This window comes from Thrips palmi, unplaced genomic scaffold, assembly GCF_012932325.1.
Source record: "Thrips palmi isolate BJ-2018 unplaced genomic scaffold, TpBJ-2018v1 HiC_scaffold_7, whole genome shotgun sequence".
NCBI classification, from domain to species: Eukaryota; Metazoa; Arthropoda; class Insecta; order Thysanoptera; family Thripidae; genus Thrips; species Thrips palmi.
Genome location: NW_023144634.1, coordinates 5,289,292 through 5,313,438, shown reverse-complemented (window position 1 = coordinate 5,313,438; position 24,147 = coordinate 5,289,292). Strand labels below are relative to the sequence as shown.

Here is a 24,147-nt window from a genome sequence, read left to right as displayed (position 1 = left end):
TAGTAATGGTTGAATGATGTCATTAGCAAGGCCTGAGCAGTTTCTTTAAAGGTCATGTGGAGAGATCGGTTTTATACGGATGGGTGTAGACAAGAGGCAAATGAACGTTTTTAACAAGCGGGCAGTGCATTTTATTCGGTCGTACATTTTGAACACAACGAGTCCACAAACATGTACATCAGTTCATTTCATTTCCTGCTCAGTTTATTGAGTACCCTGGCAAAATTCAGCTAAGAAGAAAAGTATTAGAAACCTGTGCTTCTCAATCTCGAGCCGAACGCTCACACCCACCTGCCGCCGGGGCAAATTATCACAGGAAATCAAACCCCTTTCAGTTCAGAAACACAGAAAAGCCCACACCGAGTCGAGGAAGAACAGTCCACTCGAAGCTTGGAAAAGAGAAAGGAGCAGGAAAGCTGAGAAGGAAGTCCACTAAATCGATCCGAAGGCAGCCCCTGACGGGGCACGGCGGGGTGACCGCGGCAGCGACGGAGCCGTGACGCCTAGGCCCAGGGTCCACGCTGGAGCAGGCCGGGGCCCGCCAGCGCGGCGAGGCCCAGGTTGGTGGCCAGGGCGACGGGGTTCACCAGCTGCTGGAGCTGCAACTGCTGCTGCAAGGCCTGGAGCTGCTGCACCTGCTGGATCTGCTGCACGGGCTGCAGCTGCTGCAGCTGGGGATGAATCTGCTGGACCTGCTGCAGCTGGGGCTGGAGGAGTTGCTGTTGCTGCAGCTGCACGAAGGGCGAGCCGGCGGACACGACGCGCGGCAGGGCGGCCACGGTGATGCCGGAGGGCGCGTCGACGCGGGCCGACGACGTGGAGGCCAGCGCGACGGTGGGGTGCGCCACCAGGGCGGGGCCGGCGAGCCGGGCCAGCGCCACGGCCTGGGGCTCCCGTCGGACCACGGCGTTGAAGCCGTTGACGGGGTCCGCGGCGTAGTCCACGGTGCGGCGGGTGCCGTCGGGGTCGTTGACGGAGTACGAGCCGCGGACCACGTCGCCGCTGCGGCTCTCCTGCTGACGCTTCGAGTCGCCCGTCAGCGCGTCCTGGACGTCGTAGGCGTAGCTGTAGGCGGGGTGCGGGTCGTACTCGCTGTCCAGGCTGGCCACCCTGATCGGCGAGGAGATGATGCCGGCCGCGGACAGGCCCAGGATGGCGGCGAACACGAACAGCTGCGGACCGAACTCGTTAGCGCCTGGCCGAACTGGCCACCCTAGCGGAGCACGACAAGTACCTTGAGTGCCATGGCGGAGAAGGGAGGTGGCGATGCTCGGCTTGTCACTGGGCAGGCAGGACTGTGCTGACCATGTCGCACTGCAGTCCTTTTATACAATGCAACTCTATGCACCTGGCCGTTCGAGGGTCCATCCTAGCCGGACGACTCCCACCCCCCGGCCCCGCTGAAATCCAACACCCGCGCGCCGCACCGAGCAGCACCGCGCAGCGCGCCGGGACAAAACTAAGACATCGTATTGTGTTCACCGCGGAGGCCAAGTGCACCTAAAGTCCCGGCAAGGCCACCCCACACACACGCAAGCGCACACACACAAACGTTCGCGGACACCTGTTTGAGTGAACTTGTCAAAAACAACGGGAACTGCAGCCTTCTGATCCCCTGCTCGTCCAAACCCCTCGAGTCCACGACTTGTCCATTCCAAGGCGACAGGTCCCCAACAAAGATGCGTCCAAACACACTTGGGCGTTCAGAACGCCGCCAGTGGCCGACAAAACGGTGGCGGGGAAGCGCTTCGGCCGACGCGGTGCTCGCGTCCTCCCGGTGCCGTGCCGGTGCCGTGCCGGTGCCCTGCCTTGAGTCGCTTCACCTTGCGGCCGAGGCGCCGCCCGGCCCGCCCGGCTCCGTGTCGCGGGATCGCGTTGCCGTGGACCCTCGGCCGCGAGGCCCTCTCGGTTCAGTGCCCCGCCCGCGTTACATCGCCCGGATGCCGCCGGCCTCTCTTTGTCGGCGGACCGCCAATCAAACGAGGGGCGAATCACTCGGCGTTCTGGTGTACTCATGAGCACGGGTGACTACACCTTGGTTTACTCATAAATTTCACAATTTAAAACGTTTTAAGGCTTTATTGAGCGTTTTTAACGGCACTCAACGTTAAATCGGTTGAAAAACTAGAGAATTACGCCCTTTTTAAACTTGTGAGTACACTGAGTACGGGCAATTTTGTACACATGAGTACACTAGTGATTCACCCCTCGCAATCAAAGCACATCTTGTGCGAGACAAAGCCTCCCATGTGAAAATACGGTGTTGAAGTAAAAATCTTGCCAATCACCGGGAACTTGATGGGAAAAAATTGTATCTAAATCAAATAAAGTTTTACTTGGCATGAGTATCCAGTGCGTACAGTACAGAAAAAGTTGTTATGAATAAGTGAGAAATTCAAGACGTACCTTTATTTTTAACAGAGTAGTTTTCAATAATTTTCCACTTTTTTTTTCAGAGTACTGCTGAGGCAAGGGGTGCGCTTCCTCGCGCGGCCATAAAACGAGCGGCGGCGCGGGCCGCGCGCCAAACGGCCGGCCCGGGCGAGACGGACAATACAAATTGGGCTGGACAAGACCCTGCGAGGCGAAAAAGAGAGAAAGACAAAAAGGACGCGGCGGTGCTGGTTTCGCGCGGAGAACAAGTTCCATATCACTCCGCATCGCGCACCAGTCATAATTTAAGCCACCCACCCGGGCCGCCATTCAAACGAAAAAAAAAAAAAAAAAACACAAGGTAAAAAAAAGAAAAGTGACGACGTTTTGCAACGGCAGCTGATATAACTGATTATGAACAGCATAAACGAGTACACTTTAGGCATGCTACGCTGCGCGGGTTCTACTGGTGATCTACGAGCTACCGCGAGAAAGTCCATTTCAATCACGCTGCTCACCATTTTTCACCTGCTAAAACACCCTATTTCGGACTCAATTTCTCCCACGTATGGACGAGTCCGCGGCGTCAACAGAACGAGTTTTTTTTCCAGTGCCTCCCCCACTCGCGGATTCTTCAATAGGGCAGGCGCGTGCGTGAGTAGATTCCCGGGCGTGCGTGCGAGCGGCGCGCACTCCAAAAGGGCTCGCGTTGGTCAAGGTCGCGCGCCGCGTGGGCACGCACTCACGCACTCACACACACACACACACACACACACACACATCAATGGCGGTGGCACACACGACGGTCTAGACGGTCTAGTTGGCCATATGGGATGGCGGAAACGGGGCAGGGCTGCGCGCTGGTCTCAGACTCGACCATCCTGGAACGGTGGTTTTTCGCTGGGCAAAGCCACGCCACAGCCAGAGGCACAGCGCAGCCTGTTGAGGTAGGCCCGCACCCTCAAAACGCGCGCAATACCGTTGCAATGCCAATCCGTGTCGTGTTCAAGGAGTGCGAGAGAGAGAGAAAGGAAAACCCAGCGGACTGGAGGGGGGTAAACGTCCGTTCACTGGAAGTGGACAGAGAGGGGCCAACTTCTCCTCGCCGCGTTGACAGGTTGCACAAGACGCTGCGCGTCAGACGTCACTCCTCCGTGCCACACGTGTGTGTGTGTGTGTGTGTGTGTGTGTGTGTGTGTGTGTTTGTTCGCGCGTGTGCACAAGCGTGCCTCCGTGCCGGTGTGCTCCACGCAAAACACTCGGGGTGGCGGTAAAGGCAAAGGCAGAAGGAAGACGTTATCGTCTTTATTGCTTGTAACTATACATGAGGCGACACGAGTAATGGAGATGATAACAAATTTACAGATAACAGAAAGTGACTAGGGCCGCTCGTCAGTGGTAGACGGAGTAGGACGGGGCGGCGACGGCCACCTTGGCGATGGCGGGCACGGCCACCTTGGCGACGGCGGCCACGGCCACCTTGGCGGGCTGGCGGTCCACCACGGCGTTGAAGCCGTTGTGGGGGTCGGCCGTGTAGTGCACGGTGCGGGTGGTGCCGTCGGGCTCCACCAGCGAGTACACGCCGTGCACCACGCCGTTCTGCAGCTCCTCCTTCTGCTGCTTGGCGTCGCCGGTGGCGGGGTCGGACACGCCGTACGAGAAGGCGTACGCGGGGTTGGGGTCGTAGGGCTCGGCCACGGCCACCTTGGCCACGGCGGGCACGGCCACCTTGGCGACGGTCAGGGCGGGCTGCGCGTACGCCACCGGCGCGGCCAGGCCCACCGTCTTGATGGCGGGGGCGTAGCTGGCGTACGAGACGGCGGGGGCCGCCGCGTAACCCAGGTCGCCGGCCTGCGCCACCGCAGCCAGCGCGGCGCTCAGGAACACAAACTGCATGGCCAGCAACAGGGTTAGACCGGCGGGCACAGAGTCACACAGTCACACAGCAGCACAGGCTGGCCTCAGGATGGCCACATGGATGCTCACACGGACACACAGATGCGGGCGCTCTAGTGGAGCAGGGACGCCACGGAATTTGTGGACGGGCCCGCCCCGCGAGGCACCACTAAGAATTCAATCCGAGGCATCGTGCTGGCCCTCCATGACTCCTACGGCCCCGGCCCTGCTCCAGCCTCGCGGCACACTGCAGACCACTCACCGCAAGCATCCTGCCGGGCAGAATTCCGTATTTGCACTGCGGCTATCGGATAGCTGCGTTTCGCTTATAAACGCCATCGTGTGCACACACACACACACACACACACACACTGTCAGTCGGAGACACGTGCGACTCGGTTGGCGAGGGTAGTGGACGAGTAGCGCAGTGTCGCCGTCCTGGTGGTGGTGGAGGCAGTGGTGGTGGCAGATCTAGATTTTTCATTGACTGGATGGGGGCAATGAATGCGCTTCCATTGACGGGACAGCCGCACCGCAAGGGCAGCGGACCGGACTACCCTGGCGGGCAGACAACCCTGGCGCATCAGACAAAAGTGGGCAAGTCCATTTCTTTTGTCCAAGTACCAGCACAAATTATCATGCGAAAATGCGTGAAAAAGTAATACTGAACGACCGAACAAACGCAAAGACTTGGGGTTTGAGTTCGAGCCACGCAAATAGAGTACAAAGAATGCTGTCGAAACGAAGAGTGCTGTCACGTGGGCGGCGCTGCGCTGCCTTTCATCGGGTGGACTAAACGACAGGCGGCCGGTCAAGGACGCGGCGCCTTATTCGAACGATCGAAAACCGCACCGCGCCGCGTCGCCGCGTCGTCGCCAAGATAACCGTGGCGTAAAAGGCAACACTCGACACAATGACAGGACCAAATGACTCAAGGATCTTGATTGCGGTTCAAAGAACGGCCTGTCAGATCACTTTTGCATACGCATTGGTATTGGTGCGCGGGAGACCTCAACGCGCGCGCGGTCGCAGAGGTCCCAATCGATATCGTCGATAGTGTCGACGGCGTGAGAGTCGGAAGCAAGCGGTGCTGGAGTCGATTGCAAAACAAACACTGCGCCAAGAGATGGACGCTTTTCGAGAACACGAAAAAGAGACCTGGCACGGTGGGCCAGAGGACCGGTGGAGGAGGTCAAACTCCCAGACACGTTTCAATTACCAGAGACACTAAATGTGACCCCACCAATGGATTGCTCTCCGAACGAGGAATCCATTGGTGGGTCACACGCTCGGTTTGAGTCGCATTTGGTGACTCTGGAGCTCAAAACGCGTCTAGAGTTTCAGCCACCTGCACCGGTCTTGGCAAACCCACTGTGCCTGGCAGAAAAGCTCGCAACAAACGTTTTCTTCTTTCAAGAGACCAAAAACGTGCTCTATGCTCTACGGCGGGGCCCGGCTGGTACCCGCTGTCCTCGCTAGCGACTGGACACCGCGGTGCAGCGGCTAATCGCTACAAAGGCGAGCAGAGCCGAGCAGAGCTGAGCAGAGCGCCGCCATGGGAACGGACGCCATTACGGCACCAATCAGCGGTCAGTCCGTCAGTGTATTCAGCCGGTCAATCCAAAGACAGAGCGACTCTCAACACACTATAGCTCCAGTCCCATGGAATTATTTTCATCGAATCTCTAGGTTAACTCAAAATGACAAAGTATGTCCGTGTAATTCTTAGTGATTAAACTGAAAACTAACAATTTAATTCAAATTAAGATAAGTGTTTTAGAGTGTTCCCCATCTCCCATTTCAGACACCTGCCCATCGGCTCGGCCCAGTTGAGCGCAGTACCAAAACAACGCAAAACGCTCCAATAACGATCTCTCTCTCTCTCTCTCTCTCTCTCCGGGCCCATCACTGGCGGCCATCATCATTGGTCATCTCTCAGGGCCGCGGCGCACGGCAGCGCCTCTCCGAGGGCCACGGCCAGCCACGGCCATTGGCCATGCCACGCCCTTTGCGGTGACGTCAGCACCGAGTTAAGTGGTGCACCGGAAGCAGGCAATCCGGTGTCGCAGACTGAGTCGCAGACTGCTACATATTCCGCCTCTCTGTTTCCCGGCCTCGCCGAGACCGCCTCCCCCTCCTCTGCCTCCTCAAGGAACCGGTCGATGCCTCACAATGCTGCGATGGGGCGCGTGGCACGCTAGGGCACCTGCCGCCAACGGCCGCAGAAACTCATTTTCAACGACACGCCTCTCTGTTTCTCCCAATTTTACCAAGTCAAAAATAACTTTTTCCAGTCTTGCTGAAGTAGAGCCGAAACCGCTTGCTGGGTGATCCTCAGCACGACGCAACTGGCGCCGCGGATAGACAGAGTTCCCGCGGGTGGTCCCGGCGGCTGGGTTTCGTTTCCAAAGTCTCGGCCCTTCCCGGTTGGCGGCACGGCTGGGCCGGCACGGCTGGGCTGACTTAACGCAGCGCTAAACGCAACGGGCGCGCCGCTGCACCCATTCCCCACGCAACGCATCTGCGGCACGAAGGCAGGCTTGGCGAAGGCGGCGTGGCGCAAGGCGCGCAGGGCGGCCAAGGGAGGTGCCGACCATCCCCCTGGACGACAAGCAGGCCGCGCGGGACGACCCGCCACACCGCAAGGCCCAGCCCGGCCCGGCCCGGCCGTCAGCTGCTTTGCGATTAGCCACACGCAAACAGAGTAGTAGGTCCACGCTGTAAATATCGGCCAAATTCCGGCGAGCGCGGCCTTGACGCGTTGCGAGCAAAGCGAGCGCGTTGCCATGGGAACGGGAACCAAACTCGCCTTCTTCACCTGCTTTGCCTCCGCCCGGTGATGCAAGGCGGTGGCGTGAGAACGCGCGAACGCGCCGCCGAAATTCATACGCAGGAAGAAGCGGCCCGCCCGGCTCGTGAAACGGATCTGCAGCGCCAAGGCTCCGGCGGAAGGGACGGGGCCGTCCGCAAACTACTTGCCTGGGGCGAGGAAAAGAGATGAGAGTAATCGAAAAGTTTCCTAAAAAGAAATAAACATTTTACTCGATTTCGATTATTTTTTTCCTTTGGTGGTTTTCCTTGAGGCGTGAAAATTATACGAGCGCTCCACGATACGGTGGTGTCAATATTTTCACGAGACATAGGGACGGCCCCCCGGCCCAAATTGCCGTTTGGCCGTCCTTGAGTGCGGGCCCCCGCCGGCCCCACGGGGACATCGACCCAAAAGGCTGATTCCGAGAGTCGCGGTCGTCTCTCCCTCTCTCTCTCTCTCTCTCTCTCTCTCTCTCTCTCTCTCTCTCTCTCTCTCGCACTCGTGGGGCGACCCGCTTGGGTGCGAGAGAGACAGAGCGACGAAAGCGACTCCCGGCATCAGTCTGCAGGCGCGCAGCAACCACACCGATAATGCCACTCATTACTCCTGTTTTCGGAGCGATGGAAACGAGGATGTGGCGGCAGGGCCGGGCCGGCCGGGCAGTGCGGCATTCCGGAGACTAGTGTAGCGGCACAACAATGAGGGACGTCCTTGGCGGGCGCGGGCCTCGGCCAGCGGGCGGGGCCGGCCGCCGCGCAGGGGGCCGCGGGCGTCGCCTTCGAGGCCGCCGGAGTGCGCGCGGGGCGCGGGGCGCGGGGCCAGCGAACTCTAGCCGACACCGAGAGGGAGAGTGAGAGAGAGTGAATGGTGCCCACCGTCCCGGCAGGCCATCCCGGCAGGCCATCCCGGCGGGCAGAGCGCCTGTGAGGTGGACTGTACCGCCGCGCACGCACGCCTCGCAGTCGGCAGGGTTGCCTACCTGCCTCTTGGCAGGCGGCGGCAGGGACGACAACGTGCTTTAGCAAATGAGTGCATCGAGAGGCAGCCTTCAGCTTCGTGTCGGTCCCGTTTCGGCGCGGTCCGGCCAGGCAGGCAGGCAGCCAGGCCCGCCGATGACGGTCAGTCAGTCTGCTCCAATCAACGCCGCACCGCCGCCGAGCCGCCACCAGTGACCGCGGCTTTGCTCGCCTTTGCCGGGCTTCGCCGCAAACACAATAACTGCGCTGATGAGGCCAACTCGAGTCACTGGGTGAGAGGCTCCGAGTTTACCTCGCAGGGCCTTTCGTCTGCTAGACGTCCACTCCGTCCAGCCAGTCGGCCGGCCGGCCAGCGTAGCCAGCCACAGCCCCGGGCGGGACATGGCGGCGCGGTGCCCACGACGCGAGAAGCTCGGACCCTTGACGCCAGCAGACTCAAGTCGCTCTGTCTCTCTCGCCGGCAAAGGGAGCCCCATGAGTGCGAGAGAGACAGAGCGACGAAAACGACTCTGCAGCTTCGCGCTGCCTCGCTCTGCCTCGCTCCGGTTGCCGACGATGACGGACGAGGCGGAGGCAGGCCGAAGGACGGGGCTACGGAACGCGGCCGCGTGACACGAGTGCCAAAAGGCGGGATTGGGACGGACGGACGGATGGCGCGCCAAGGACAAGACGCCCCGGATAATGAACCGCGTCCCACGCCGAGAGGAATCGCCTTTTATTTTTATGGCGTAGGAAGCATCTGCTGGCCCGAAAATCCATTTAACAGTTCGAGCTGTGTCACTCACCGAACAGTACAATTGTGGACCGCCCCAACCACTCTCTGAACATACCTGCAAAAAAAGAACGCAACAAAATGAGTTTTACAAACAATTAGCAAAAAAAGGCGCGGACAGAAGTACAGACAGACAGGCAAAAAACAATGAGCCGAACTGGATTGTTATTTTTTTACAGAGGTACATATCGCCAAAGGGGTGCGGGCCAGACGGCCGCTCGCAGGCCAAGTCCGGCCAAGTCGGCTACCAGATCAAGGCCAAGGTCCGAGCGCATGGGGCACCGCGAGCCAACGCGAGCCACTGCACCGGGGCACCGGTCTCGCCCGGCGCAATGCAGCGGCCAAATTTCGAGGACCGTTCGTTTGCAGCATGCCGTTTGGAGAAAAGAACTGGATATCATTCTGCTAAAAAAAATATCGCGTTTAATGCGTAAAGAATTCATTTTTATGAATCGATCGGCTCTTTTTTCTTTTGTGGGCGCTGTTGAGGCATTTCGGGTAATTAAACATTGTCGATTCGGTTTTGCTGTTCCCGACGCGGCGGCCCTGGCCCTGTAGTCTGATTCCGAGAGGCGTTTTCGCCGGCCTGTCTCTCTCGCACCCTTCCGGGACGCCCCGTGAGTGCGAGAGAGACCTCCTCCTCAGAATCGGTCTGCTGCTGGCCTGGCTATCGGCCCGCCAATCACGAGACAGTTTGGGCGATTGCGGGCAGAGCCAGAGCCAGGGCAGTGCTGGGCAGTGCGCGATATGGCCGGCGGGACGGCCGGGACTGGCTGGGACTGGCCCACTGGCCACCCACGCGTCTTGCCTCACTGCCACCGATTCGTAGACGAATCGCAGCCAAACGCCGCAAACGAGCGGAGTGGTGGGCCAACCCGACATGACTCGCCGCGGCGCGCGTCGCCACCGGACACTCGATTATTTCATCAAACAAGTCCGCTCGCCAAAAGTTATCTTTGGCTGAACGCTGGGCGCGGCGCGGCCCGGGGTGGTGGGGGGTCTGCAGACTGATTCCCTGTCTCTCTCGCGCCGTCCGGACGCCGCCGTCAGAGCGAGAGGGACAGCGACGACAGCGGCGTGCGGCCCGCTGCCTGCCAACGCCACGCGACCTTGGCCGAGCACGCGCACGCCGGCGCACGCGTCCGGAGCGGCACGCGGTTCGGCCGCAGCCCTCGTGAAAGTGGCGGCGTCGCGGCGCCCCGGACGACGCCCCGGACGACGCCCCGGACCAGGAACAGGGCAGGGCGCCGCAGGGCAAGGCCGGGCAAGGTCGCGGCGCCGGGCACGAGGTGGTGGGACGCAAGCGAACCCGGCGCCGCACAGTGGATCTGCCAGAAGACCGGTGGAGGCGGTCGGAATCCCGGACGCGTTTTGAGCTCCAGAGTCGCTAAATGGGACTTGAACTGATCGTGTGACCCCACCACTGGATTGCTCTCCTAACGAGGAATCCATTCACACGCTCGGTTCGAGTCCTGCTGAGCGACTCCGAAGCTCAACACGCGCCTTAAGTTTTGGCCGCGTCCACCGGTCTTCTAGCCAACTGTTCAGCGCGGAACTGGACTGCTTCTGTTCTCTCCCAGATCGCCCCGACACGCCCTGGCGAGCCAGCAACACTGCGGCCCGCTGTCACAGCCCTACACATGACGCGCCAATTTTCCCGTTTCCCCCTTTTCGGCCCTCGCCCACGCCGCCCACGCCTTGGCCCGCGACGCATTGCGCCACGACCCCTGTTTACCCGCGAGCGCCCCGCCAGGCCCGCCAGGCCCGCCAGCGACTGCACGGTGCAATAATTGCAACGGCCGGCCCCCCAATGTCACGCGGACAGCACGGGCTGCGAGAGGAATGCTCGCAAGCGCCGACGGTCACGCCCCCTTGCTGCGTCCCAAGGGAAGTAACTCCAGCCAAATTTTTACACCGAAATTCATCAAACATGTAACATGCACTTGGTTCCTGCTCCGCGACCCCGCGCCGGAAAGTCGGAGAAATGCTCCCCTCCACTTATGACAGGGCGATCACTGCAGGCGAGCCAAAACGTGCGTCGTGGGGGCCCCCACTGGGGAAACGGGGAGGGGCCCCTTGCAAGGTCAGCGCGCCGAACCCCCAGAACCCCGGGCCTGAGCGCGGAGTATAAAACGCAGGGGGTCCGAGGCAACGCCACGACTCGTTCCCGGACCGTCAAGAAACCAACAATGGCATTCAAGGTACAGTGCTCCAGTGTGCAGTGGCAAAGTGAAGGTGGACAAGTGAAACCCAAAGTGAGCCAAAGTGACCGGGAAAGTGAGACAGAATCGAGAGATTCAATGACAAGTTTGTGAAGATTGATAACAACTCTTGCAGCATGGGATGTCTAACCCCTGCTCGTTTGCCCACAGCTTGTCCTCCTCGCCGCCTTCGTGGCCGCCGCCCAGGCCGGCGTCCTGGCCCCCGCCCCCCTGGCCTACTCGGCTGGCATCGCGCACGCCCCTCTGGGCTACGCCGCCGCCCCCGTGGCCTACTCCGCCCCCGCCTACGCCCACGCCGCCCCCCTCGCCTACTCCGCCCCCGTCGTCAAGAGCATCGCCGCCCCCGTCGCCTACGCCGCTGCCCCCGCCCCCGTCCTGGCCAAGACCGTCGTCGACACCGACTTCGACCCCAACCCTAGCTACAGCTACGCCTACGATGTGCAGGACGCCCTCACCGGCGACTCCAAGAACCAGCACGAGTCCCGCCAGGGTGATGTCGTCCAGGGCCAGTACTCCCTGAACGAGGCTGACGGCACCCGCCGCATCGTCGACTACACCGCCGACCCCGTCAACGGCTTCAACGCCGTCGTCCGCAAGGAGCCCCTCGTCCACGCCGCCCCCGTCGTCGCCAAGGTCGCCGCCCCCGTCGCCTACGCCGCCGCCCCCGTCGTCAAGAGCATCGCCGCCCCCGTTGCCTACGCCGCCCCCGCCGTGCACGCCGCCCCCGTGGCCTACGCCGCCGCCCCCGTCGTCAAGAGCATCGCCGCCCCCGTGGCCTACGCCGCTGCCCCCGCCTACGCCCACGCCGCGTACGCCGCCCCCGCCTACTACCACTAAGGAGTGACCACTGGTCCGGGACCCACACCACCATCCGTGGGAACCACAAAAATATAGCAAAATACAAAACATAATTTATTTGGAACAACTTTTTTATTCATTTCCTTTTGACACCCTGCAAAGATTTTTGGAGAAGGTATGAAGAATGGTTTGAAACCAAGTTGCGTATGTATGTGTAGTAAAACACATGCCTCCAAAAATTCATTCATTGCTGACCATATACCAGTAATGAAGCACCAGCGCCCTGCGATAAGTTTTAATGCTTTCCTATGCTAATTTTCGCTGCAAAATCAACAAGAAAAATTGAAGACAGGACACACCTGCCGGAAAAAAAATAATCATTCGTAAACCTATTAATTTTGCGATAGACTTGATGGCAAGCTGATTGAAATCGTGTCTGTTTGCACGGAACACGGAGCCCACAACCAATTAGAAATCTATCCGCGATGACGTCAGTCTAATCAAAAGCGTTACCGCGGATATAATTAACCCAGCCTAGCAGCAACACTGCCACACGATACAGCCAAGTTAGAGTGTTTTCATCGATGACGTCAGATACTCACGTGTGCCCGAGAGTACACCGCTCAGCCATGATATTAAACGGATATGAATAAACATGCAACATCGTCTTGAAATGCGCCAAAACAAAAGTAAACCTCATTAGGTCAGAAGGCCGCCCGACGCAGCCTGACGCTGGCTGCAGTCCCGCGGTATCGACCGGCGCCATCGACACCGCCCAATTATTGGCCGTTCAGTTCGACTGATGCCACAGGTCGTCCGTCTCCCTCGCACTCACGGGGCGTCCCGCAGGGTCCGCGGGGGTGCGAGAGAGACGGCGGCTTCCGCGTCAGGTGCGGGCGGAGGCATTAGCCGCAATTACGGGCCAATCGTGCTCCACGCCACAAAGGGCGGCGTCCAGGACCGCGCCGTCGGCGTGCACACTCGTTCCGAGAGCCGTTGTTTTCGTCGCCGTCTCTCTCGCACCTACACGGGACGCCTCACGAGTGCGAGAGAGACAGAGAGACGACGCTCAGTCTGCGGCCGGACGGCCTGGACGGGCCGGACGCGCTGCAGGAAGCCGTTCACGGCCTTGGCGTCGCGACGGCGGGGCGGCGGCCGGGTCCGCCCCGGGCAGCCGCAGCCACAGGCAGCCACAGGCAGCAGCCGCAGACGGGCGGCGCGCACAAGCGGAGCACTTTTCCTCGAGACGAAGACTGCACGGTCACTCCGTCCGTCCGTCCGCAGTGCTTTCGGCACCAGCCTTTGTTGTTCGGGGGAGCTACCAGGAACACCCACGATCCAGCGCCATCAAACAAGGGATAGCGCTGGATAGCGCAAATCATTGTCATTTATTTTTCTCGCCGCAAAGTGCTATGAATAAACACCAACAACTCCTGAGACGAAAAGCAAGAGGAAAGAAATGTCCAGCAAAATAGGGATACCGGTGAAAATTTTTGTTCATTTAATTTGTTGGGTGGGCCGACTTAGGTTTGGGAGTTTGAACTCCAATTTTGTTGCGCGTGCAGTTTGCTTCATGCGACCCCGCCTTGACGCGGCATGCACGCAGAAACGAACACAGAGAGCAAAGCCCCCGCCCCGCACACCCGCTCCAAACGCGTTTGTCTTTCCGTCCACAGGAAATGAAATCCAGTCACCAATCATGAGAACGCTGCGCCGGTCAAGGTGGGCGTTAAATGCAGTGCAACAAAATGTCAGTTGCGCGACCCCCGCAACGACTCACAAAGATAAACACCGGTAAAAATTAAGCCATGCTTGTGGAAGGAGACAAAAAGCACGAGGGAAAGGGGCACATCCAAGCAAAGAATATGCAGGGTCACCAAAATGTAGAAATAGCAAAAATCTGCTATGCTGACGATACTGTGTAAAAAAATGTTATTTTTGACCATTTAGCAAGCAATTTCTCCTTAGCGCAAAATTTACACCTGTCTTGCACCACATCTCATGGACGTTGCATAGCCAAACTGGCCACTGACGTGGTCAATCGAAGCCTATCACGCGTCCTGGACATGCTTTCCCCCACGACTACGGCGTGCCGAGGTGGGTGGGGCCAAGGTGGGGCCAAAACGGCGAGGGTGGGGCAGTGTGTGATGGGCCAGGGAGGGGCAGTGGGGCCACCAGGCAAGGTCATCCCCGAGCCCCCGGGCCCCCGGCGAACCCTCCGCCCGGAAGACGGCTCGGCCAAAGGCTCGGCCCGCCAGGTCCGCAAGTTGGTATAAAACGCAGGGGGTCCGTATCAACGCCACGACTCGTTCCCGGACCGTCAAGAAACCAACAATGGCATTCAAGGTACAGTGCTCCCGTGTGCAGTGAAAAGTGACCAGTGGCCAGTGAAACCGAGTGGAATAATCAAGACTCAAGAAAGTGTGACAGTGATAACAACTAGTGCGAGTCTAACCCCTGCTCGTTTGCCCACAGCTTGTCCTCCTCGCCGCCTTCGTGGCCGCCGCCCAGGCCGGCGTCCTGGCCCCCGCCCCCCTGGCCTACTCGGCTGGCATCGCGCACGCCCCTCTGGGCTACGCCGCCGCCCCCGTGGCCTACTCCGCCCCCGCCTACGCCCACGCCGCCCCCCTCGCCTACTCCGCCCCCGTCGTCAAGAGCATCGCCGCCCCCGTCGCCTACGCCGCTGCCCCCGCCCCCGTCCTGGCCAAGACCGTCGTCGACACCGACTTCGACCCCAACCCTAGCTACAGCTACGCCTACGATGTCCAGGACGCCCTCACCGGCGACTCCAAGAACCAGCACGAGTCCCGCCAGGGTGATGTCGTCCAGGGCCAGTACTCCCTGAACGAGGCTGACGGCACCCGCCGCATCGTCGACTACACCGCCGACCCCGTCAACGGCTTCAACGCCGTCGTCCGCAAGGAGCCCCTCGTCCACGCCGCCCCCGTCGTCGCCAAGGTCGCCGCCCCCGTCGCCTACGCCGCCGCCCCCGTCGTCAAGAGCATCGCCGCCCCCGTTGCCTACGCCGCCCCCGCCGTGCACGCCGCCCCCGTGGCCTACGCCGCCGCCCCCGTCGTCAAGAGCATCGCCGCCCCCGTGGCCTACGCCGCTGCCCCCGCCTACGCCCACGCCGCGTACGCCGCCCCCGCCTACTACCACTAAGGAGTGACCACTGGTCCGGGACCCACACCACCATCCGTGGGAACCACAAAAATATAGCAAAATACAAAACATAATTTATTGAAACTATTTATTTTTCTACCCTTTATGTCCTGGACAAACCGATGAGCAAAACTTGGTGTCATTTACGTCTTCAAACATCAATTAGATACATAAAAAAATGGCAGCGGTCCCAAAAAAAATCATTTTCTTTTTTCCGCTGATGAATTGCAGCTTTGGGTAATCCGGCCTGGCCGGCCCCGCGCTGGCGCGTGCTTCGGCGTGCCTCGGCGGGCCCACGGTGCCCGCGGTGCCCTAATCCGGACCGCCAACGCCCGCCGCCGGCCGCGGCCAAGGCGACTTGCATCGCCCCGTTCAAGGCGAAAACGGGAGGAAGTCGAAACCAGCTGTGCGCGAATTAAGTATAGTGGGCATGCAGTCGGAGCCGCAGCGCCACAGTCCGTCAGATGGTATCGGTGGGGCCCAGCGGCCGGCGGCCCGGCGGCCCGGCAGTGGCGTCCGTCCCGGAGTCGGGCCCGCGGCACTGCGGCGTGGGTGGACGTGCTGGCCCCTCAAGGCCCCCAAGGCCCACAAGCACGATAATATGCGTCGGGCCGGCCGGGCCGACAGGCAGACTGCCCCGACGATAGAGATCGACCCTCACCGGCTCGATTATCGAACCGAGAGCCTCGAATTGAGATCCAGCACCCGACATCATCAATGAATGGGCTATTAATCACAACTCGAAGGACCGGTAATTTTGCCAAACTGCGATATAGCAGCGCCTGGGAATTATCAATAAATAAAACGGATGCCTCCGACACCGTGCGGGAGAGGCGGCTTTACAATATTCTTGAAAAAATTCAGTCATGAATGGATGAAATTGCATACTAAATACCAGATAAAATACCTTCTAAACGGGTGCGTTTATAAACACCACATTAACGACAATACAATCTCTCAATATTCGTGACAGTGTACCCTTTTTTTCGGAAGCTTACGCCGGACCAGTGACGCCGACGCGACACCCGATCAGTGACTTCGATGGCTATCGAGACCTTACTCCACATAGCCTAACCGGCCGGCTGCATGGCACGGCGCGGCACGGCGCGGCGAGTTGTGAGGTGAACCACGCCACTCCGCGCCACGCCGCTGAAGGCAGGTCAGGTGATGTGAGTGAGAAACGGCTGGCCGGGCTTCGAGGGACATTGAAGTAAGGTGTGCCACAATGAGTCCCCGCCAGCTCGTCCAAACGCCGTTAGGCGATGTTCATCGAGTTTGAAGGCCGACAGGCGGCAGGCCGCCGGCCCACCGCGCCGTGGTTCTACAGCCAAGGGCAGTACAGAACAGTCCTTCAAACTACGGTGCGAGAAGGTGAACCAATGCAAATCAAGTCCGACGCGATGCCGATGCGCATTTGAACCAAGAGCAGGATTGTTAGACGGCCAGGCTGCCGGGCGCACGACGAGCCCTGCACACCAAGCCATCGCCATTGCCGACGACGCCCGCGCGACCAGACGGCGGAGGCTGGAACCCCGTCGCCGCATTTCGCGAGGCACTGCTTCGCGTTCGCGCCGCTACGAGCGCCACCGTCTGCCGCGGAGGTCACGAACACGCACTTGTGATCAATCTGGACCGTCCGGTTCTCCGGTTGGTCCGGTGTCCATGGCAACGGCCGGCCGCGTGCCTCCACGCCGAGAGCGAAAGTCTGACGCAACCGCCGCATCCTTCGAGGAGAGCAGTGTGTCATCCCAGCGTGCCATCGCAGCGCATCTGAAGGAGAAACAGCAAAGGACCCTCCCGACAGGACAGGCTCCTCGACAAGGAAGGGTCAGCACTGCGGCTGAATGCAAACCGTGCACTTCATGCGTAACCTACAACAAGAATGAGCCAAGTCCGCAAACCAGAGTAAACCCACTCTGCGTGCGTGTACGTGCATGCGGCCGGTTCATTGACTCGGCCGACCCTGATCTTGCTCACCGCCACTTGGCTAGCGTCTAGACGGCGGCAAGATTCCGACAGTTTGCATCAGCCGGCCAGGCCTGTCTATGTCAAGGGAGGCGCGCGCGGGATTTGAACTTGCACTTGAGGCGGTAAACGGCGGCGAGGCGAGCCAAACGACTACTGTACAGTACTCTCGCGCCAAGTAGGCAGAGCGAGGCGTGCATACTAGCCAGGACCGCCCGGCAGTGGCAATACCGGGCCCCGAAAGCCGTTCTCGCAACACGTGAAAAACACGTCGCAGTTACAATGAAAAGTGTGTACTGAGCACTTAGGTGTGTACACTCTAAAAGTCTCACGGTGAAGATTCTCCATATTATGGTGAAAATTTGAGTCAAGCATAGAGTTACGCTTGAAATGAAGCGTACTCGGGAAATTCCCCATGCATTTAGATCTTGGCGGATGAGCCTGATACGCTTGATTTCAAACGTCGACTGATTACGCTTGAAACCAGAGGGTAATACTACACTTTAGTTTTACCAGCGTTGACTGAATGACTCGAGAGCCTGGGTGCCAGTGGGTGCCGCTGGGTGCCGCGGCCAAGATCAAGGCCGCCATGAGGCCGCGGAGGATGACCCAGTGGGATGAGTCGGCCGCCCCCCTCCACGGGGAGTCTGCGGCGCCTGCAGAGGTTCAAGTTCAGGGCCGCGCGCGCGTCTCCGTCGGCCGGGGCCCACGGGCCAAGGGGGCCACGGGCCACGGGGGCGCCGTCTCGTCTCGGGGCAACGAACCGGGCGGACGACTCTTCCTTTGGGTCGACGATGACTCAGATCGGGAACATCAACACGGCCGGGTGACAAGGCAGACGCCGACGATGCCCACGATACACTGACAGCTACAGGTCAGGCAAGAAATGGCAAAAAGCAGTTTAAGAAATCAAAGAAGTATTTTTAATTATCGTTTGTAGATTCATTTAAATTGGTTTGTAAATGCTCTGTGTTCTGGAAGACATTTCGGAAAATTGTTACACTTTTAGAGCATCTCGTGAAGTGGCCAGGAAGGCCATAAAGGCACGAATATAGCAAATGCCCAACACAAGGATAGAAAAACTGCGTCCATCCTGGTTCCGAGTTTCACCGGCGGTGGCACAGCCAGGATGCTAGGCGCGGAATGCAGTGGCGGGCTGAAGACCGTTTAGACCACGCGTTTCGACTGGCGTTTCGACTGGTGTTTCGCCCCTCCAAGCCGGAGGTCCCCGAAGGCCACCCCCTCTATATTAGCGTGGCAGGGCGTGGCGGGCCTGGACGGGCGCGGCCAGGACACTAGTATATAAGCACAGGGTGCCGCTTGCAAGCCACGACTCGTTGCCGGACCGTCAAACCATCAACAATGGCTTTCAAGGTGAGCACGGCCAAACGCCACACTCAAAGCATCTAAACAATCATTAAGATTCAATTCAAAGCAAACACATTACTTCCGATTGATAGTAGAAACAAACGTGATAATGCATTTGTAGACTAATCAGAAAATGCTGTTAATTCAAATTTAAATTTCGAATTTTAAATTAACAAAACTAAACTTCTTTTTTCGCAGAAGGGCACTTATTTTTATAAAGTCACTGTAATGTCTAACCCCTGCTCGTTTGCCCACAGCTTGTCCTCCTCGCCGCCTTCGTGGCCGCCGCCCAGGCCGGCGTCCTGGCCCCCGCCCCCCTGGCCTACTCGGCTGGCATCGCGCACGCCCCTCTGGGCTACGCCGCCGCCCCCGTGGCCTACTCCGCCCCCGCCTACGCCCACGCCGCCCCCCTCGCCTACTCCGCCCCCGTCGTCAAGAGCATCGCCGCCCCCGTCGCCTACGCCGCTGCCCCCGCCCCCGTCCTGGCCAAGACCGTCGTCGACACCGACTTCGACCCCAACCCTAGCTACAGCTACGCCTACGATGTGCAGGACGCCCTCACCGGCGACTCCAAGAACCAGCACGAGTCCCGCCAGGGTGATGTCGTCCAGGGCTCCTACTCCCTGACCGACCCCGACGGCACCCGCCGTACCGTCGACTACACCGCCGACCCCGTCAACGGCTTCAACGCCGTCGTCCGCAAGGAGGCCATCGGTGTGCCCGTCGTCAAGGCCGTCGCCGCCCCCGTGGTCGCCAAGGTGGCCGCCCCCGTTGCCTACGCCGCTCCCGCTGCGTACGCCGCCCCCGCCTACGCCCACGCCGCGTACGCCGCCCCCATCGCCAAGGTGGCCGCCCCCGTGGCCTACGCCGCTGCCCCCGCCTACTACCACTAAGAAGCCAAAAATGTCCGGGACCTGCAAAACCCTTTGCTGGGACCACAAAAACAGAGCAAAATACAAAACATAATTTATTGACTATCTGTGTGTGACTGATTTGCTATTACCTTTGCCACCTGCCGAACAACAGTGTGGAGCCTCAACACGCATTGTCCGCGCGCGCTTGCCGCCTCGCCCTGCCTCGCCCACCGCGAGTCTGCGTGCGGAGGCACTCGAAAACTACAAATGAATTGGCGGCCTGCTGCTTGCCATTCATGAGCGCGGCTGCGATCCGCACCGCCGGGCGCACGACGCGGCACGCGCGTGACGCCGTCCGCCAGGCTCAACCGTCTCTCTCACACTCTCGGGGCTTCCCGTGGGGGCACGAGAGAGACAGGGTGACCGTGAGTGACACTGTTTGGTGGCGTCGGAACGAATGGGGGTCTCGCGGGGTAGCGACGGCTCGGCGCCGAATCGCGCGCATGGGTCCCTTCGCGGACAAACAAAACAAACTTGAATGAAACCAATAAATCAAAAATGTGAGTGAACGAAGCCGTGTCGGCATCATTAGGCCCTAGCGGCCCTAGCGGCCCTAGCGGCCCTTGCACCTCGCGGTCGATGAACTCGGCCGACAACTGAGGCCACGTCACGACGGTGGTACAAAGCGATGTGGAGGGGAGTTCTTTATACGCATCCCATACGCGTTACGCAACAGGCGTCGTGCGCCGCGAACGCATCAAAGGCGCGGCCTACGTGATCCTTGGTACCGCCGCGGCGCGCGCGAAAAAACAACAACCGAAAAAACAGCAACGCGCAGCTACCCCGCGCCACCGCGCCCGCGCGCGGAGTATCTGCGAAGGAACTGGCCGCCAAAAAACGGCCGCGCCCGCGGTGGTTCCAGTCCGGAGTACAGTCGTTAGCGCACGTGGGGTATCGCCAAAGTCAATGTCGCCGGGTGCACGCGCGCTCTCAGAACTGCTTGGCCCGCGGGATTCGTTCACGTGGAGTAGCGACGAAAGGGTTGCGGAGAAGCTGAGGCATGGTCAGCTGCGGATGCCAATCCAAAATGGAAATCAAAGCCCTCAGTTCTTTGTCACAGCTATCGATTTTTAGCAGATGACACCTTTCACTTTAAACATACCCAAAGGTACAAGACACATTTAGGTGACAGGGTGCTATTGAAAACAGAAACCGGATTATGTTGCATTTGACTCAACAATTTTAAACAAAAAGTTAATCCGAGGCTAACCTTCGACGCCATTCAGCGTCTGAAAACTAGTGTCAAAAACATTTTCATAAATGAACAAAAACGTGGAACTGGAATTGGGCCCTGGGCCAGCGCGACGCCGCGACGCACTGGGGGCGTGGTGCAGTGAGCGCAGTGCGGCGCAGTGCAGCGCCTCGGGTGCAACGCACTGTATTACGTGAACGTATTACTCGCCCAAGGTCACGGTCGCAGGGTGGCGGCGCGGCCGGCCAGCCAGCCAACCGGCCAGGCAGCCGGCCGGCCAGCGGGCAGGCGAGAGTGGGGCGAAAGGCGGAGTGCCGTCTCGCTCCCTCCGAGCCCCACTCGCACCGCACGGCGTGGGAGCAGGAAAAAAAACACTGCAGCAAAGATGCACTGCGGAGAAGAGGGGGGATGCCTGTTCAAAGGGCCTAGGCGGCCCTAGGCACGGCCCTACCGGTATAAATACGGGGCCCTTCGTCTGGGCCGGCAAGTTGCACTAGCTTCGCCGAGGCAAGAGCACACACACACACTCAGCATGGCGACCACCAAGGTGAGTGTCTTCCGGAGCGTTCCGTGCATCCAGGCTTCAGCTGCCATCCAGAAAATGCTGATTAGTGCTTAAATATTCATTTTTTGGGAAAGGAAACTGGCCAGAGTGCTAAGACGTGCCTTGTGTTGTTCCCTAAGATCCTCTTCGTGGCGGGCTGCCTGGCCGCCGTCCACGCCGGGCTCCTGCCTTCAGAGACGCCCGTGGGCTACGCACCAGTGGGCTACGCCCCCGTCGAGCACGTTGCCTACGACCACGCCGCCCCCTACGCCACTGTCGAGCAGGCAGCCCCTGTGGCCTACGCCGCCGTGGACCACGTCGCACACCCCGCCCCGGTGGCCTACGCCGAGCCCGTGGCACCCGTGGCCTACGCCGCCGCTAAGGGCATCGTCTCGGGCGCCGTCCCCTCCTACGCTGCCGTGCCCGTGGCCTACACCGCCAAGTCCCTGGAGTACGACCCGCACCCCGAGTACAAGTTCTCGTACGACGTCAAGGACGACTATACCGGTGACTCCAAGAGCCAGCACGAGAGCCGCAGTGGTGACGTCGTCCACGGCTCGTATTCCTTGGACGACCCTGACGGCACCCGCCGCACCGTGGACTACACCGCCGACCCCGTCAACGGCTTCAACGCCGTGGTCCGCAAGGACCCCCAGGCTCCCAAGTACATCGTCCCGGCCTACGCTCCCTACCACCACTAGTAACTGCGCCCACAAGCCATTCATAGAAACAAAGCCGCAGACAAATTCTGTCGCAGTTTGTATCTTGTGTCCCAACTGTTCAACATGTTTGTCTCCAATGCGGTACGTTCTATGGCATCTAGTGGGAAAGACTGCGAGGGACACTTAGTCCCCGTTTCCAAGACTGAATATCCACTAACTAAACAATGGTTGGCAGCCTTTTGTGATAACGTTTTGACGGCAGTGTAGTCGCGTCGCCTCGGGCAAGGCCCGGCGGAGCGACCCCGTATTCGGCGCGATCGGACAGGCAGGTGAAAAATGACAGCAGCCAAAATTAGAAGCGGGTATTCACCGCCTGGCCTGCACTGCCCGAGCGGCCCAAGCGGCCCTTGCACGCGTGCAGCAAGTTCCTACCAACATGCCCTTGTTGTTTTCCGAAGCGATCTCCTGTTTATGGTTGAAAATGAAGTAAACGCGTAAACAAAACTGAAGCCTCTTTTTCGTTCCTATATTCCCCAGACATCGAACACAGACGCACTCAGCAGAAACTGCGTTCACTGAGACACGCCATACCGCCATAGGGGGCGTTAAAAGGGCTCATCCTGCTGTCCAAGTAGGGACCCTCGCCGCACTGACACACTGCCAGGACAATGCAGTGGCATTGAGAAAAGAAAAAAGACCAAAAAGAAAAAAAAATGGGGCAGCGTAGCGGCAGCGCACCGGGCCGGGCCAGAGCTGCGGTGGGTCAGGCTTAGTCAGGCGGGACGCGCGGGACGTGCCCCCCAAACCGGTCCTGAGTGCCTTCGACCACAAAACCGGATCATTTTGCAAGACGCCGCTGCTGCCGCCTTGCAGCCTGCAAAGTCAAGCAGGCCGGGCCAAGCAATTCAAATTTCCACAATTAAGCTAACAAGTAAAGCACGTATTCGAGTTAAATTTAAAGTTTTCCGAAAGGCAGTGCAAGTAACATGAAACTTCAAACTTAGCGCAAAACCAACGCACAATTTGAAATAAAGCCACGGGCATCCCTTGTTGAGCCCTGTCACACGCTTAACCGCAACAAAAAAATAACTCCTTGTTCAGGTATGCAGTAAAATCCTAAATCAACGACACTTCAAAAATTTTAATGAAACTTACAGATTACGACACAACGTACTGTTAAATTAGCATGTTGAACCGCTGAAACAAAATAAATTGATCCGACAAGCGTCCTGCACCTCCGCCTTCCACCGGGCTGGCGGTCGGGCCGGACCCATCGCAGCGCATCATGCTGTGCGGGGCGGGCCAGGGGCGGGCCCGGAGAAGCACCATCACGATGGGTGGGGGCTGGTGGGGGTGGTGCCGGTGGAGGGGCAGCCAGGGTGCTGCGGTAGTGGCACACAATGCCCAGCCGAAGCGCGGCCCGCTGCTGCAGCGGTGGACTAGCAAGCCCGGTATATAAACTGGCCGGACCCACTGGGCCAGCATCAAACCCACCCAAAGCTCCACCAAGCAAGCACCATGGCCTTCAAGGTAAGTCCGGGCCGAACACACAGGTCGGGACAGGACCGCAGTTTCCACTGGCCGCCTCTAACGCTTCGTGCTTCTGACCCACAGTTCGTCGTCTTCGCCGCCTGCGTGGCCGTGGCCCGTGCTGGCGTCATCGCCCAGGCCCCTCTTGGCTACGCCGGCTACGCCGCCGCCCCCGCCCCCCTGGCCTACGCTGCCGCCCCCATCGCCAAGGCGGCCGTCGCCGTCGACACCGACTTCGACCCCAACCCCAGCTACAACTACAACTACGACATTCACGACTCCCTGACCGGCGACGCCAAGAGCCAGCAGGAGTCCCGCCAGGGAGACGTTGTCCAGGGCTCCTACTCCCTGGTTGAGCCCGACGGCAGCCGTCGTACCGTCGAGTACACCGCCGACCCCGTCAACGGCTTCAACGCCGTCGTGCACAAGGACGCCCCCGCCGTCGCCGTCAAGGCCGTCGCCGCCGCCCCCGTCGCCTACGCCGCCCCCGCTGCCTACGCCCACGCCGCCCCCGTCGCCTACTCCGCCCCCATCGCTAAGGTGGCCGCCCCCGTCGCCTACGCCGCCGCCCCTGCCTACGCCCACGCCGCGTACGCTGCCCCCATTGCCAAGGTTGCCGCCCCCGTCGCCTACTCCGCCGCCCCCGCCGTCGCCGTGGCGTCCTACTCCTCCCCCTACACCACCTACCACCACTAAAGTGTGATCAAATAGTCATTTTGTGTTCGTCCGGCCTCGCTGAACCCGACTGTGAACAGTGATAGACAGAGATCTCCAGCGGAGCCGTCAACTTCATGTGTCACCCATTCGTGTACGTTCTAGTACACTGCCATCATTCTCAATAAAATGAGATAAAGTCAACATTTCTGTCTTTCAATGTGAAGCAATTAACGTTGCCCTCCTAATGTCCCTATCCCATAAAGAATACACAATGGAAAAGAAAATGCCTTTTTTGAAACAAAA

At 59.6% G+C, this 24,147-nt stretch overlaps 8 protein-coding genes across 8 annotated transcripts in view; 5 read left to right on the top strand and 3 right to left on the bottom strand.

Moving 5' to 3' along the window:
* LOC117652469 (neurobeachin-like protein 1) overlaps positions 1-24,147 on the bottom strand; it is a 203,738-nt gene that overhangs the window by 93,898 nt on the left and 85,693 nt on the right. The window lies entirely within an intron of this gene.
* On the bottom strand, positions 104-1,313 carry LOC117652482 (cuticle protein 19.8-like). Its single transcript, XM_034397432.1, has 2 exons — positions 1,235-1,313; positions 104-1,172 (listed from the first exon to the last, which is right to left on the bottom strand). The coding sequence occupies exons 1-2, from the start codon at positions 1,244-1,246 to the stop codon at positions 504-506; spliced, it is 681 nt and encodes a 226-aa protein (XP_034253323.1). The 5' UTR covers positions 1,247-1,313; the 3' UTR covers positions 104-503.
* On the bottom strand, positions 3,663-4,615 carry LOC117652493 (larval cuticle protein A3A-like). The gene has a single exon (XM_034397445.1). The coding sequence runs from the start codon at positions 4,267-4,269 to the stop codon at positions 3,766-3,768; it is 504 nt and encodes a 167-aa protein (XP_034253336.1). The 5' UTR covers positions 4,270-4,615; the 3' UTR covers positions 3,663-3,765.
* LOC117652481 (cuticle protein 21-like) lies at positions 10,959-11,969 on the top strand. Its single transcript, XM_034397430.1, has 2 exons — positions 10,959-11,031; positions 11,203-11,969. Exons 1-2 carry the CDS (start codon positions 11,020-11,022, stop codon positions 11,887-11,889), a joined length of 699 nt encoding a protein of 232 aa, XP_034253321.1. The 5' UTR covers positions 10,959-11,019; the 3' UTR covers positions 11,890-11,969.
* LOC117652480 (cuticle protein 21-like) lies at positions 14,185-15,096 on the top strand. Its single transcript, XM_034397429.1, has 2 exons — positions 14,185-14,196; positions 14,326-15,096. The coding sequence occupies exons 1-2, from the start codon at positions 14,185-14,187 to the stop codon at positions 15,010-15,012; spliced, it is 699 nt and encodes a 232-aa protein (XP_034253320.1). The 3' UTR covers positions 15,013-15,096.
* On the top strand, positions 18,340-19,322 carry LOC117652485 (cuticle protein 21-like). The gene is made up of 2 exons (XM_034397435.1): positions 18,340-18,351; positions 18,603-19,322. Exons 1-2 carry the CDS (start codon positions 18,340-18,342, stop codon positions 19,236-19,238), a joined length of 648 nt encoding a protein of 215 aa, XP_034253326.1. The 3' UTR covers positions 19,239-19,322.
* On the top strand, positions 20,984-21,734 carry LOC117652652 (larval cuticle protein A2B-like). The gene is made up of 2 exons (XM_034397734.1): positions 20,984-20,998; positions 21,091-21,734. Exons 1-2 carry the CDS (start codon positions 20,984-20,986, stop codon positions 21,694-21,696), a joined length of 621 nt encoding a protein of 206 aa, XP_034253625.1. The 3' UTR covers positions 21,697-21,734.
* LOC117652487 (larval cuticle protein A2B-like) lies at positions 23,144-24,047 on the top strand. The gene is made up of 2 exons (XM_034397437.1): positions 23,144-23,187; positions 23,272-24,047. The coding sequence occupies exons 1-2, from the start codon at positions 23,176-23,178 to the stop codon at positions 23,881-23,883; spliced, it is 624 nt and encodes a 207-aa protein (XP_034253328.1). The 5' UTR covers positions 23,144-23,175; the 3' UTR covers positions 23,884-24,047.

What these genes read in the sequence shown, in the direction of transcription:
- LOC117652493 (XM_034397445.1), bottom strand. Translation starts at nt 4,269, where the DNA reads ATGCAGTTTGTGTTCCTGAGCGCCGCGCTGGCTGCGGTGGCGCAGGCC.